This window comes from Gopherus flavomarginatus, chromosome 12 (assembly GCF_025201925.1).
Source record: "Gopherus flavomarginatus isolate rGopFla2 chromosome 12, rGopFla2.mat.asm, whole genome shotgun sequence".
Taxonomy (NCBI): domain Eukaryota; kingdom Metazoa; phylum Chordata; order Testudines; family Testudinidae; genus Gopherus; species Gopherus flavomarginatus.
Window position 1 is genome coordinate 8929132 of NC_066628.1, and position 12399 is coordinate 8941530.

Below are 12399 nucleotides of genomic sequence, written 5' to 3' on the forward strand. Positions count from 1 at the left end.
AGTGGTGACAAGAGCTGCTGGTCCGTCACTGTGGTCCACTACGGCTGGCTTGACATGGGAGTGGTGGATCCAAGATTTGCGTCCTTCCAGGAACACGGCAGTCTGGGTTGTTAAAAGAACCTGGTGGGGTCCAGTAAACCTTGGCTGGAGGGTGTCGTCACGAACGAACTGTTTGGCCCAGACGAAGTCCCCTGGTTGGAACGGGTGGATCTGTTCCTCCAGCGGCACGGTCTGGGAAAACTGCGAGGCTTTCCAAAGGGCACGAAGGCGAGCCTGTAGGGAGAGAAACTGACACGCGGTTAAATGATCCCCTCCCAATAGTGAAACATCAGCACGTGGTAGCGCCCCGCCTTTGAAAGGGGGGTGTCCATAGAGCAGTTCAAAGGGGGATAATCCCAATGCGCGGGTTGGGCGAGTACGAAGGTGAAACAGGACCAAGGGAAGTACCTGAGGCCACTTTAATCCTGTTTCCTGACAGTATTTAGCCAATGTAAACTTAAGTTCCCTATTTATACGCTTAACTTTCCCGCTAGACTGGGGGTGGTAGGGTGTATGAAAGGAGTGTGAAATGCCCAGTCCTTGTTCTAAACGGCCAAGGACATGACCAGTAAAGTGAGGTCCGCGATCTGAGTCGAGCACAAGAGGGATGCCAAAACGGGGTACAATGTCTCTAAGGAGAATCTTCGCCACTGTGGCAGCAGTACAATTAGCAGTAGGAAAAGCTTCGACCCAGGAAGTCAGAGGGCAAACCAAAACAAGGAGGTGCTTTTTCCCAAAAGCCTTTGGCATATCTGCAAAGTCAATTTGAAGATGTTGAAATGGAGCAGCAGGCGGAGGTTTTCCACCCTTAATTTTGTTAAGAGGTGGAGCAGGTCCATTACGCTGACATGTGCTGCATGCTTTCACTATTGATAGGCAATAGGGTTGAATGCCTGGAGCATACCAAAAGCGAGCGATGGTGTTCACGAGGGCGTGCGTGCCGTAGTGACCCCCTTTATCATGGTGCCAGCGAACTGGCACGGGGTATGTGGAGCGAGGGAGGCAGGCTCGGCCATCTGGCATAAGCCAGGTCCCTTTGACCAGAGTGGCCCCGAGGCTCTCCCACGATTGTAGTTCAGCAGCGGGTACTGGTACGGGGTGCGGTGGAGTAAAGGAGGAGGCTGCAATAGCCAATGTGGGCATGGCTAAAGGTAAGGTGGCAGCCTTCTTAGCGGAGGCGTCAGCCAGGGCATTCCCACGGGTAACGGGGCTACTATCTTTAGTATGGGCCCGGCAGTGAACTACAGCCAGGACAGAGGGTTTTTGGAGGGCGTCCAAAAGCTTGTGGATGAGGGGGAGGTGCTGAATGGGTTTACCGGCAGCTGTCTGGAAACCTCGAAACTTCCAGAGGTGGATATGACAATGCACAACTCCAAAAGCATATTTGCTATCAGTAAAAATGGTAACGGTCTTACCAGCGGCCAACTGGCAAGCTCGGGCCAGGGCATAGAGTTCAGCGGCTTGGGCTCCCCAGTTGCCTGGCAGTGAGGCGGCCTCTTGAATGTCCCATTCAGAGGTGACAGCATAACCAGTGAAACGCTTGCCATCAACATAGAAGGAGCTTCCGTCCGAGAAGAGGATGCAATCGGGGTTGTCCAGTGGCACGTCAAACAGGTTGTCTCTTATCTATAAGATGCTGTAAACTACTTCCACACAGTCGTGCTGATCCTGGAGGACTGGCAGGTCAGGAAGCAAGGTAGCTGGATTAAGGGGTCCACACCTTTCAAAAATTAGGTTAGTGTCTTCTAAGAGTTCGGCCTCTAGCTGTTGCTGACGATGGGCCGAAAAGACTTGGGTTGTGCCCCTACGCAGAAGGGCTGACAAGGCATGAGAGGTCCAAACCGTGGTAAAATGACCCAGGGTTAGGCTCTTTGCCTTTGTGATCAGCAGGGCAGCTGCTGCCAGAGTCCGGGTGCAGGATGGGGTTCCCTGAGCGACAGGGTCGATTTGCTGAGAGTAAAAAGCAAGCGGGAAATGGTGGGGCCCGCTCAGCTGGGTAAGGACACCACTAGCAATTCCGCCCCTCTCGTGGACAAAAAGGTGAAAGGGTTTGCTGTAATTGGGGGGGCGGAGAGACATGGAGGAGGCCACACTGTCCTTCAGTAACTGAAAGGCTTGAATAGTGTCCGGGGACCACTGCAAAGGGTCAGGAGCAAGGTTAGCAGTGAGTCGGTGGAGCGGTTTGCTTAACTCCCCGCAGGACGGCAACCAGGGGCGACAGAAGCCAATTAATCCTAAGAAACCTTGAAGTTGTTTCTTGGTGTTCGGTAGAGGGCAGTTTTGAATAGTCTTTATGCGGGCTGGGTCCATCTGTCTTCCCTCTGGGGTTAACAGGAAGCCCAGATATCGGACCTTTTGTGAGACCCACTGAATCTTTTTAGGGTCTACCTTGTGGCCTCTGGTGTGTAGGTATAATAAAAGTGCCTTACCATCGATGCGGAGGGCAGCTTCTTCGCGATTACCTAATAGGATGTCATCTACGTATAGGACCAATGTGGATCCCTGCGGACTGGTGAAACCTTCCAAGTCGTGGCGGAGGCACTGGCTGAAAATCGTGGGGCTGTCTCTGTAGCCTTGAGGAAGTCGTTGCCAGACATAACTTTGTCCCTCCCAGGTGAAACCAAAGAGATACTGAGAGTCTGGGTGCACAGGAATGCTGAAAAAAGCTGATTTTAAGTCAATAACAGTGAACCACTCAGCATCCCAGGGGATTTGGCTGATGATAGTAGCTGGGTCAGGAACTACTGCATGAAGAGGGACCACATACTGATTAACAACTCGTAGATCCTGTACAAAGCGCCAACGAACAGGGTCTCCGTCCTTTTAGGAGGCTTTTTGACAGGCAGTATAGGGGTGTTACAGGGAGTGCGCTGAGGGCGGACTAGCTTTTGTGCAATGAATCCCTCGATAATGGGGCGGATGCCCTCCCGGGCTTCCAGCGACAGGGGGTATTGAGGGACTGACGGGGGGGTTAAGGAAGGCTTCACCTGAATCCTTACGGGCTCTGCCGAAAGGAGCAGGCCAACATCAGTGTCAGAAATTCCCCAGAGGGTTGAAGGCAAGTCAGTGAGGTCAGGGGAGAGAGAGGGGGGTGTTTCCCAATTACCCTGAGTAGGGGCCGAATCTCCTAACACTGTCATCAATAATCCTACCCCTTCAGGAGTGCAGGTTAAAGTAGCCTCAAGCTTACAGAGTAAATCCCGGCCCATCAAAGGGATCGGACAAGCTGGGGAAAAAAGAAAACGGTGAGGAAAACATTTATCAGCATAAACAACATTCAAAGGCAAAGTGAGTTCCAGAGACTGTGGGTTGCCCTCCACCCCAGTCGCAGTTTTAACCTCAGAGGATAGCCAGGGAGAGGGGGCATGATTTAAAAGAGAGAAAGTAGCCCCAGTATCAATGAGGAAAGAGACAGGCAGTCCCTGGACTGAAAGGGTTAAACGAGGCTCTTTGCTGGGAGGGGAGAAAGTGAGAAAGGAGCCGGCTAAAGACATTAAGGAAATAAGACCATCACATTGTTTGCCTTCGCCCCCGGGGTACCGTCATTGAGGAGGCTGAGTTTGCTGCGGCTGCTGCTGTTTCCCGTAGTTGATCCAGGCCTGGGGAATGGGCTGAGCTGGTGGTGCACCTGTAAAGGCATCTCTCTAACTATACTTTATTACTCGCAAGAGATTTGACGGGGACATCCTCTGGGCTATCCTCGGGGGGGGGGGGCATGCACCCTGCTGTATCTGTTTGGACATTAGCCTAGTAACTACTCCTCCCGAGGTTTGCCCCTCCATTTCCTCCTCATCCTTCTGCAGAAATTCCAATCTGGGATTCTGCAGATTCCCCTCTGCTACATGGAGAGAGTCCCCCTGCGGAGGAATAGGGGCAGGTGCAGAGGGGACCAGCTGACGAGTCAAAACACGCCGTGGTCTACACCCTTCATCGAAATAACCTGGAGGGGGTTCACTCTCGGGAGAGTACCTGACTGCCATAATTTTTAAAGATTTCCACAGCTCTGCTGCTGTGTCCCAACAAAACCAGTAACATAACTGTCCCGGATGGTCTTTTTTCGATCAGGCTCTTTACTCCTCTTAAGGCAGCCTGTTCGAAAGAGCCATACGAAGGCCACCTCATCTCCGGGTCGGCCAATACCGCGGTATACCCAGTCCAATTCCTTACACATAGTGTGTACAACTTCTTCCTAGACATTCCTGTCTGTACTGGGAGTTTCCCTTCGTTCCATAACTTATTTACAATCCCCAACGGACTCTCAAGAGGCACGCTAGTCCCTTGACCCATGGTGTCTGACAGGAGCCCTCCAACTGGCGTTTACCCTGCTGTCCAGTACACGACCCCTTAATATTGAATTGGCTGGGAGAAATCTCCTGTGGCGCCTTGCCAATTCATATATGAGTGGTCTGACCACTGGACAGAGGTACCGCACCAGAAGGAATCCCGGACGAGCCCCCAAATTGTTAGGTAATAAAGCAAGTCCTCACTCACCTCTCCAGCACCCGAGTTCGTGCGGAGTTGGTATGGGGCACACAATTCTGTCAGAGACCAGACACCAATGCGTTGATCAACGGGCTCACACTATCCTTAGCTCTAAAAAGCTTTAGATTAAGTGTGGCCCCTTTATTAGGGGTGAGCATCAATATTTATACACAGAAGTAAACAAAGTGATTAACAAAAGATAATGGTCATGCATAATCAATCAATATTTTACAGGAAAAGCAAGTTTAACAAGTAAATGCATAGAGATAAAGGCTAATGGCTACTTAATAAAGGGGGTGTCATGAGTAGTTTGCAGGTCAGTGCTTTGTTCGATAAAGGGTTCAGAAAGGATTATGCAGAGACGGCCAGTCTGGGTGTGTTTTGGCTCCCCAAAGTTCACCAAAAGTTTAGACCCAACAATAACATACAGTGCAACAGGATATTAATGTTCAACAGATCAAGACTTTTAAAGAGATACTTCACAAGGCACGCTTTGTACAAAACATATACTTATATCACAGTGGTGAATATTGGGGTGCCAGGGTGCTACTCTGAGGTATGGAGTGTCACACCATCCCAAACTCCTTGTTCTGGGGAGAAACAAAATGAGTGTCAAAGCCTTGGGGTTGGGATCAAGTAAAGATGCCTTTTTCTGGCTGGTCTGTTTCAGTTTAATAACCCACATCCTGTCCATGGGGGCAGCCACTCAGGGGGCTGTGTGAAATGCACTGGGATCTCAGCCTGGTTCCCGGGGTGTAGGCATCTCCATTACACACCAAGGTAACCAGCAAAGTTTGAATTAATCATGCCCCTCCATGTGAGGCTCAGCAGAGAGGTCAGGGACCCAATCTAATGGGGTTCCACAGGCTTCTGTATAGATTACTTAGTTTAATCTTTCTATCTACCCAATGGCACTCAGTGCTCAGTCTAAAAGATAACATCAGAGATGCTTAGTTTTGCAGATCTCAAACTGCGGTTTTGTGTCTCCAGAGGTAACATGCTTGTTAACAGCAAAAATGTTTTTAAACAAATAAATAAATAATATATAGAGGTGAGAAAAAACAGACCTCAACTCTATTGTCCCTCTGCAAATTTATGTACAGAGTCAATCCCTTAACTCTCTCAAAAAGTGAAAAGTTTCAAAAAGTTCAATGAATAGAAGACTGTTGGGGGCGGAATAGATCTGGACAAGGAGAAGAAGCCTGGAGATAAATGTGAGAAGCGAGGGACATATGCCTTTTTGTTAAAATATTATGTGTTTTCTTTGAAGAAAAAAATCCAGAATACTTAACGCTGTTGTTTTAGTTAAATAAAACAATTTAAGTGTCTGTCTGGTGATGTTCTCCTCCTAAAACATCATGGCAAGAAAATCCCCCAAATATTAATGATTAAGCTTTTGAACTGGAGATTGTTCACCTCCCAATGACTTCATAAATATCTGCTTCCATTACCTTTGAAAAAGGAAATAACCAAACAATCATTCATTTTCTGATATAGCTGTAAAACTCATCTGAAAAGTTTTCAAAATAGCTGTTTAAAAATCTATAGCGTGTACCTTCTAAAAATGAAACCTACATCTATCTCTGAGTTGTGAAGAATATGTATTAAGGTTATTACACCCAACAAGAATGCGCGTTTATGTAGAAAACCATGATTAAATTGAGTCTTCCTGACTAGTGATTTAAATCAAATCCACCCTGTGCTCTTGCCCCTGGCCCCTGCATTCCCCAGGGAGACCCACAAATATAATTGGTGCTGGGTCAACAAAATGTTAATCCGGTACTAAATTTACTTCAGTCAGGGGGTTGGTCTATTCGCACCCCTGAGCAACATAATTCTGCCGACTTCAGCTGTCGTGCAGATACAGCCTCAGGCATTTATCTTTGGGAGAGGAGCATGGTTTAGGACACACCCTGTTGTTAGCATCTCCCATTGGGTATTTAGATGGCTCCCCAACTAGCGTGCTGGCTCCTGTGGATGGCATTGTAAGGCACCTACCTGTCTCCGTTCATCGTGCTGGGAGACTAGGCACCTAAGTCAGGCTGTGTGGGTTGCAGTGTTCTTCTTGTGATGTTCAAAGCACCTAAAAATTAGGTGGAGGTGATGCTCAGCATTGTAACACCTAAGTCCCTTCATGGATCCCACCCCCAGTCATTTACATTAGAAGGTCACAGAGAGCAAAGACACAGGCCCAGATGAAGGTGAGGTGTTTCCTTTTTCTCCCTGTAGATCCCATCTTTTAGCTCATGGCCACCCTAGGTGAAGGGGTGGGTGTTTTTTCAATGCAATAGCAAACACGAGGCAGTGATCTCATTATACAGTCCCAGTGGAGATGAGGCAAGTGATGCTTTCACCACAGTGTAGCTACTCAAGGTGATTGTTAACCCTCCTAAACACCCCCCAACCCACAGAATTCTTCTTGACCAGTTACTCTGAGGTGAAACCACCACTTGCTTTGTCTATACACAGATTGTACAATGAGAGAGAGAGAAACCTGCACCTTAGTGTACACAAACCCCCAGAGACTATCTCTCAGAGCAGGTCCAATCCCATGAACTGCCCCGTGGACACCACAGCAATTGCTGATGGGCAGAAGAAATGTGAACAGCATAGTTCATATCTCTTTAGCCACCCTTAAATAAAGTCAACACCTCTGGAAACAAAGAGAAGAGTCAGCACCATGTGTTCAGCTCCCTCTCCACAGAGCCCAGCTGAGGAATTCCTGCTTGACATGGCTGCAGACAGCACAAGGGACAGAGCACAGGCTGGACAGCAACATAGCCCAGCAAAACCCCAGTTCTCATCAGAGGGACATGCCGTTGTATTCCCTGCTGGTGCTGGGGGGACACAACCAAGTAGGGAAGCAAATCCCATGACTCCACCCCTAACAACTGCAACTGGGACTTTCAAAAGGAACAAATCAGAATGGTCTTTCATGCTTTATTTACTGTAAAGACCCGTCAGAGTGCAAAGGAGCTGAGAAGCAGCTTTAATACTCACAACAATGGAAAACAGACCCACAGGTTTTGGGAACAGTTATTTTTAATGAAACTAAAATGACAACAAAGTCAAGGAAGTAACATATGAAATTAATGAGTGACAGTTGCCCCTTCAGTGATGTTTTATAAATCTCTGTCCCTTTTCTTCTCCCTTCTCTGTCACACTGGTCATTTGTACTCACCATTTTTATAGCCCTCATTTCCCATCCCTGTTTATTTCTCTGTGTCTTCCACTCTCCTTTGATCCCTGTCATGGATCATCCCCCTCATGGTTTCCATTCTTTCCCCTGAGTTTATCTCTTCCCCTCTCACTGCCTCTTGCTGTTTTCCCTCTCTGCCTGTTTTCCTTTCATTGTCTTTATATTTAATTTTCACCCTTTCTCCAGGATTCTGTTTATTTTGTTTTACATTATCTTTTCCTCCTGTTTTCTCTGTTCCCTCTGGTTCAGCCCAACCTTTCCCCCCCGCCCCGCAACCCATGACTCTCACAGTGTTGCCAACACCAGAACTTAAAAATCATGAGTCAGAACCAGAAATCATGAACTTGACCCTCCAAAACATGAGGGCTCAAAACAATATATAACGTATCCTGTTTTATCTTCTGATTTTTGAACGCTCCCTGCCCATCCCACATGTGTGTGACAATTACAGTGTTACTGGCTCTCCTGTAGTTACAAGGGAAGGTGACTTGCGGCCCTTGTGGCAGGAGCTCTGGCTCGGAGACCCAATGAGAGCTATTCCCACCAATCTGTACAAACTGCTCCCTGCTGCTGCAGAGCTGCCAGCTTCTCCACAACCCCCTAAAACCTGATTGATTCATGCTGTGTCCCTGCCACCCCCACCTCTGCCTGTCCCCAGCCCGGCTGTTAGTGCTACCCCCTGCCCAGCCCCCACCTCTGCCCCCATACAGCCCCACGGGTTCTTCCCCCTCCCCCTCTCATCCCTGGGGCTGCAGAGAGGGGGAGAAGCTTCCAGGGGTCACAGAGATGAGGAGCCAGGGCTGGGTAGATGGGAGCCCTCCAGAGTCAGAAAGACTGGGGTGTGTGAGGCCAGAGATGCTAATTTCAGGGTCCCCAGTCTCAGGGACACAGGCAGAGCCGAGATTGGTATCCCACCTGGAACCAGGGTCGGATTCTCTCCCCAGGGACAGAGCCTGGCGGGAAAGTGAAGATCGTGGCCCCATCACCAGCATCGATAAATATCACCTGCCCCCGGTCACAGTCCAGACAAACCCGGATCCTGCTGGGGACCCGGCTCAGGGGCAAGAGGGTCTCAGGGGAGGTGAGAGCCTGGAACTGATCCCCCCACTGCCCCACAGCCCAGATCCCCCCCTCAGGGCTACGGTTGATCCATCCCTTCCTCCCCACAGACTCTCTGGTCACCCCCACAGCCCAGAATCGCCCATCCCCCACCTCCACCTCCCAGCAATGTCTCCCCGAGGTGAATCCCTCACAGCCCAGCACACAGCCCCAGGTATCAAATCTCTCAGGGTTGTCGGGCAGATCCTGGCGTCTGTCTCCCCGTCTCACACTTTTCCGATCCTCAGACAGGACAAGCTCGGGATGAGTCGTGTCTGGATCCAGAGTCACATTCACTGACAAGGAAGAGAATCAGAGTGTTAGGGGCAGCGCTCAGCCCTGGGGGAGGGTCTGAGGGAGTCGGTCACAGATTCTGCCCCAGCTGGAGAGTGAATCAGGGAATCTCTTTCCTCCAGGATTTACCCCTCAGCTCTGAGATCTCAGCACAGGGCTGGGGTGAGTCATTCCCCTGACAGAGACTGTCAGTGACAAGGTGAAAGTATCGGCTGGGCCAGGCCTGAAACACAGAATCTTTCCCCTCTTGCCCCCACCACTCCCCAGAGAGGGGACTAGAGACTCTGGGAGCCCCAGCAGATGGTACAACTCAGTGAATATTGAGAGAGCTCCCCTCCCACTCCACACCTTAAATCTCACTGTGTCCCAGCTGCCCCATACTGGACTTTGCTATGGGGCCTCCTCACTGCATCCAGCCTGCTCTGAAATGTCACAGCTCAGACAGGCCACATGGTACCAGGATTGAACATGCCCAGAAATTCAAAAGCACATTAGCATGGGGCAGGGAGTGAGGACTCAACACAAGGGAAGGGGGTTCATGGTGGAATGAGGCAGAAGCTACAAGCTCGGGGGGCATGGGCGAATTAGGGTTTGTGGGGCCCTGGGCCAGAACAAATGGGGACACTTTCTCCCTGAATTCTCCCCACTCCCACACACTTCAGCTGGGAAAATGGGGTCAGGGCATGGGGGCTTGCCCTGCTCCTCCCACTTGGCTCTACAGCTGGAGAGTGGGATAAGCCCCTGCGCCCTGAACCCATTCCTCAACCGGTGTATGAATGAGTGGAGTGGGGCAAGCCTGGCAAGCCCCCGAACATTGACCCCACTCTCTGGAGGAGCGCTGGGCAGGCAGACCAGGTCGGGGCATGGAGACAGCAATTTTTCATGGGCCCCTCATGGGTAATCCACCACTAGGGGGAGGAGGAGGTGGCTGGTGTAAAGAGGGAGAGGGTCATGCTAGTGATGGGAGGCTAAAGTGACGTCCTGTTTACCAGAGAGACAGGAGAATGCTGATATCATGGTGGATGGAGACAGGAGAAAAGAGACAAGCTCACAGCTCTGTTCACAGGAGCTCCCCAGATGTGCATAATGGAGCCAGAAGAGCCCCTGTCTGTGAGCAAGGCTCTGTTCCCCTGCTGGAGACTGGAGCAAGGGTTGCACACAGACACAGTCCCTGCTCACCCCGTCAGCATGGGGTCATTGCAGAGCTCCTAGCCTTCTTCAGAGGGGAAAAGATGAAGGAAGAAACAGAGAGAAATTGGAGATCGGCCATCAGTGCAGGGAGACGTGGCTGTGGAGGTGCATGTCCCACTGGAGCTGCTATCAGAGATTTCTGCAGGGTGCAGTGCACATGTGGGCAGTGGAGGGGCAGGAAGAGTAGATGCAATATGATGTAGATTCAGTATGGTGTGGTAGGACATAGGCACAAACCCCATCTCACCTTGTGATGTGCTGTGAAATGCAGGATGCTGGGGATGTACCTGAACTATCACATCCACTCCCACGTTCAAGGGAAAAGAGGCATATTGCCTCATAGGGACTGATATTTGGACATTGATAAAATATGATCTTTAGTTACCATCTTCTATAGGTGCCACAGATCTTCTCCACCCTAAAAACAACCACATAATTAGATATGAGAGCGGATTTGAACAAGTATTGCGTGATTCAATATTGTACAAACTAATACAACGAGGGGAAAAAAATTCTAAGTTCATCAGAACCTCCCCTGGGTGGCATGTGTGTCTGTCTCCCAGGGTGGATCTTCACTGCAGAGTTAGCCCAGGATCTTACCTGGCTCTTGCCCCAACCTGTTTATTTCACAAGTACAAAAACTCTGACTCTAGTTTGTTGGTGCTTTACACCAGACTGGCTGGCAAGACTTTGGGTATAGGCTGTAGCCCAGGTACCACTTTCATTCAGGTTGGTTACCTGCCCACTTTGCAATGTAGAGGGAAGTTAATCATCTCAGGGGCTGATAGTCCTCCAGTGCCTTCCCACAAATCCTTCTGAGCCATATTTTCTTGCCCACTACCAACTTTACTACTGTATTGCTTATCAATTTTTCAAATTAGCTTTTGGTGTGAAATTCACCGAGTTTAGCCTTTCCCCACATATGATGAAGTTACATTAAAAAACAACCCCCACACGTCCCAAAAAATTATAATAATAATAAAAAGCAAATAAACAAAAAACAAGTTTCCTATTGAAACAATTTTAAAAATTAAATTTAAAAGCAAACACTCCACCACAAACAAACGGTCACATGAGACTCCAAAATAGTGCAAAAAGTTTCTTTTCCGAGGAAGGATAATAACACTTACTTATTTCGTTATCGCGTTTGTCTAAAAATTAAAGAGAAATAAATAGACATTTTGTTAGGCATTTCCCTTTTCTTATGTTTTATTTCTCTTTAGCATCTATATGACAGTGAAGGCTGAGAGAAATCAACCTCCTCTTCAGGACATCAGACAAGAGGATCCAGTGGTACCTTCTGATCTTAAACTCTGTGACTCCATGACTCTATTGCTTATCAGTTTTTCAAACTAGTTTTTGGTGGGAAATCTCTCCAGTTTAGCACTTCCCCACATTTTACAGAATTACACTAAACCCTCCAAAAAAGAATAGTAATAAACAGCAAGAAAACAATCAAAAAGAGGTGTTATATTGCAGCAATATTGTAATAGTTCAATTTATAAGTGAACAACTCCACAACAATTAAACCAGCTCCCACATGAGAATCCCAAAACATTTCCTGTCAGAGGAAGGATAATGGCACTTACCAATTTCTGTATGTAGTTTGCCTAAAAATTAAACAGAAATACAAATATTGTTTGACTGGACTTTCCCTTTTCTTATGTTTTATTTCTCTTCAACATCACTACAACAGTTAAGACACAGAGATTATTTTTATTCAGTCGCCTATTAAGGAGGTCAGACTAGGCCAGTGGTTCCAAAACTTTTCCTGTTGCCCCCTCCCCCCCATTACCAGTAAAGGAATTAGTGTGCAACCTCCCCCACCCCTCATTACTGCACAATTGACTCAGCAGAGGAGCTTGGGCTGAAAGCAGAGATGGGCAAAGAACTGGGGATAAGAGAAGAGCTGGGAATAGAGGTGGAGCTGGCCTGAGGGCAGAGAGGGAATGAGAGCAGAGCTGGGCTGGGGGAGGAGCAGAGGACAGAGTGGAGCTGCCGCTGGGGCCGGAGTTGGGGCAAGAGCAGAGCGGGGCTGGGTGGTGCTTCCTCCCTTCCCCCCGTAGGGCCCTGCTGTGCACACACCCCTGAACATT

The 12399-nt window shown here is 48.9% G+C and overlaps 1 protein-coding gene across 1 annotated transcript in view; it reads right to left on the minus strand.

Annotated features, from left to right (window-relative positions):
- The window catches only part of LOC127033147 (uncharacterized), a 51500-nt gene that overhangs the window by 18232 nt on the left and 20869 nt on the right, over window positions 1-12399 (minus strand). The window contains exons 13-16 of the mRNA XM_050920952.1: window positions 11893-11913; window positions 11434-11454; window positions 10689-10721; window positions 8603-9114 (exon numbers count right to left, since the gene is read on the minus strand). Coding sequence (XP_050776909.1) covers window positions 8603-9114; window positions 10689-10721; window positions 11434-11454; window positions 11893-11913 — 587 coding nt within the window. The remainder of the gene's footprint in view (window positions 1-8602; window positions 9115-10688; window positions 10722-11433; window positions 11455-11892; window positions 11914-12399) is intronic.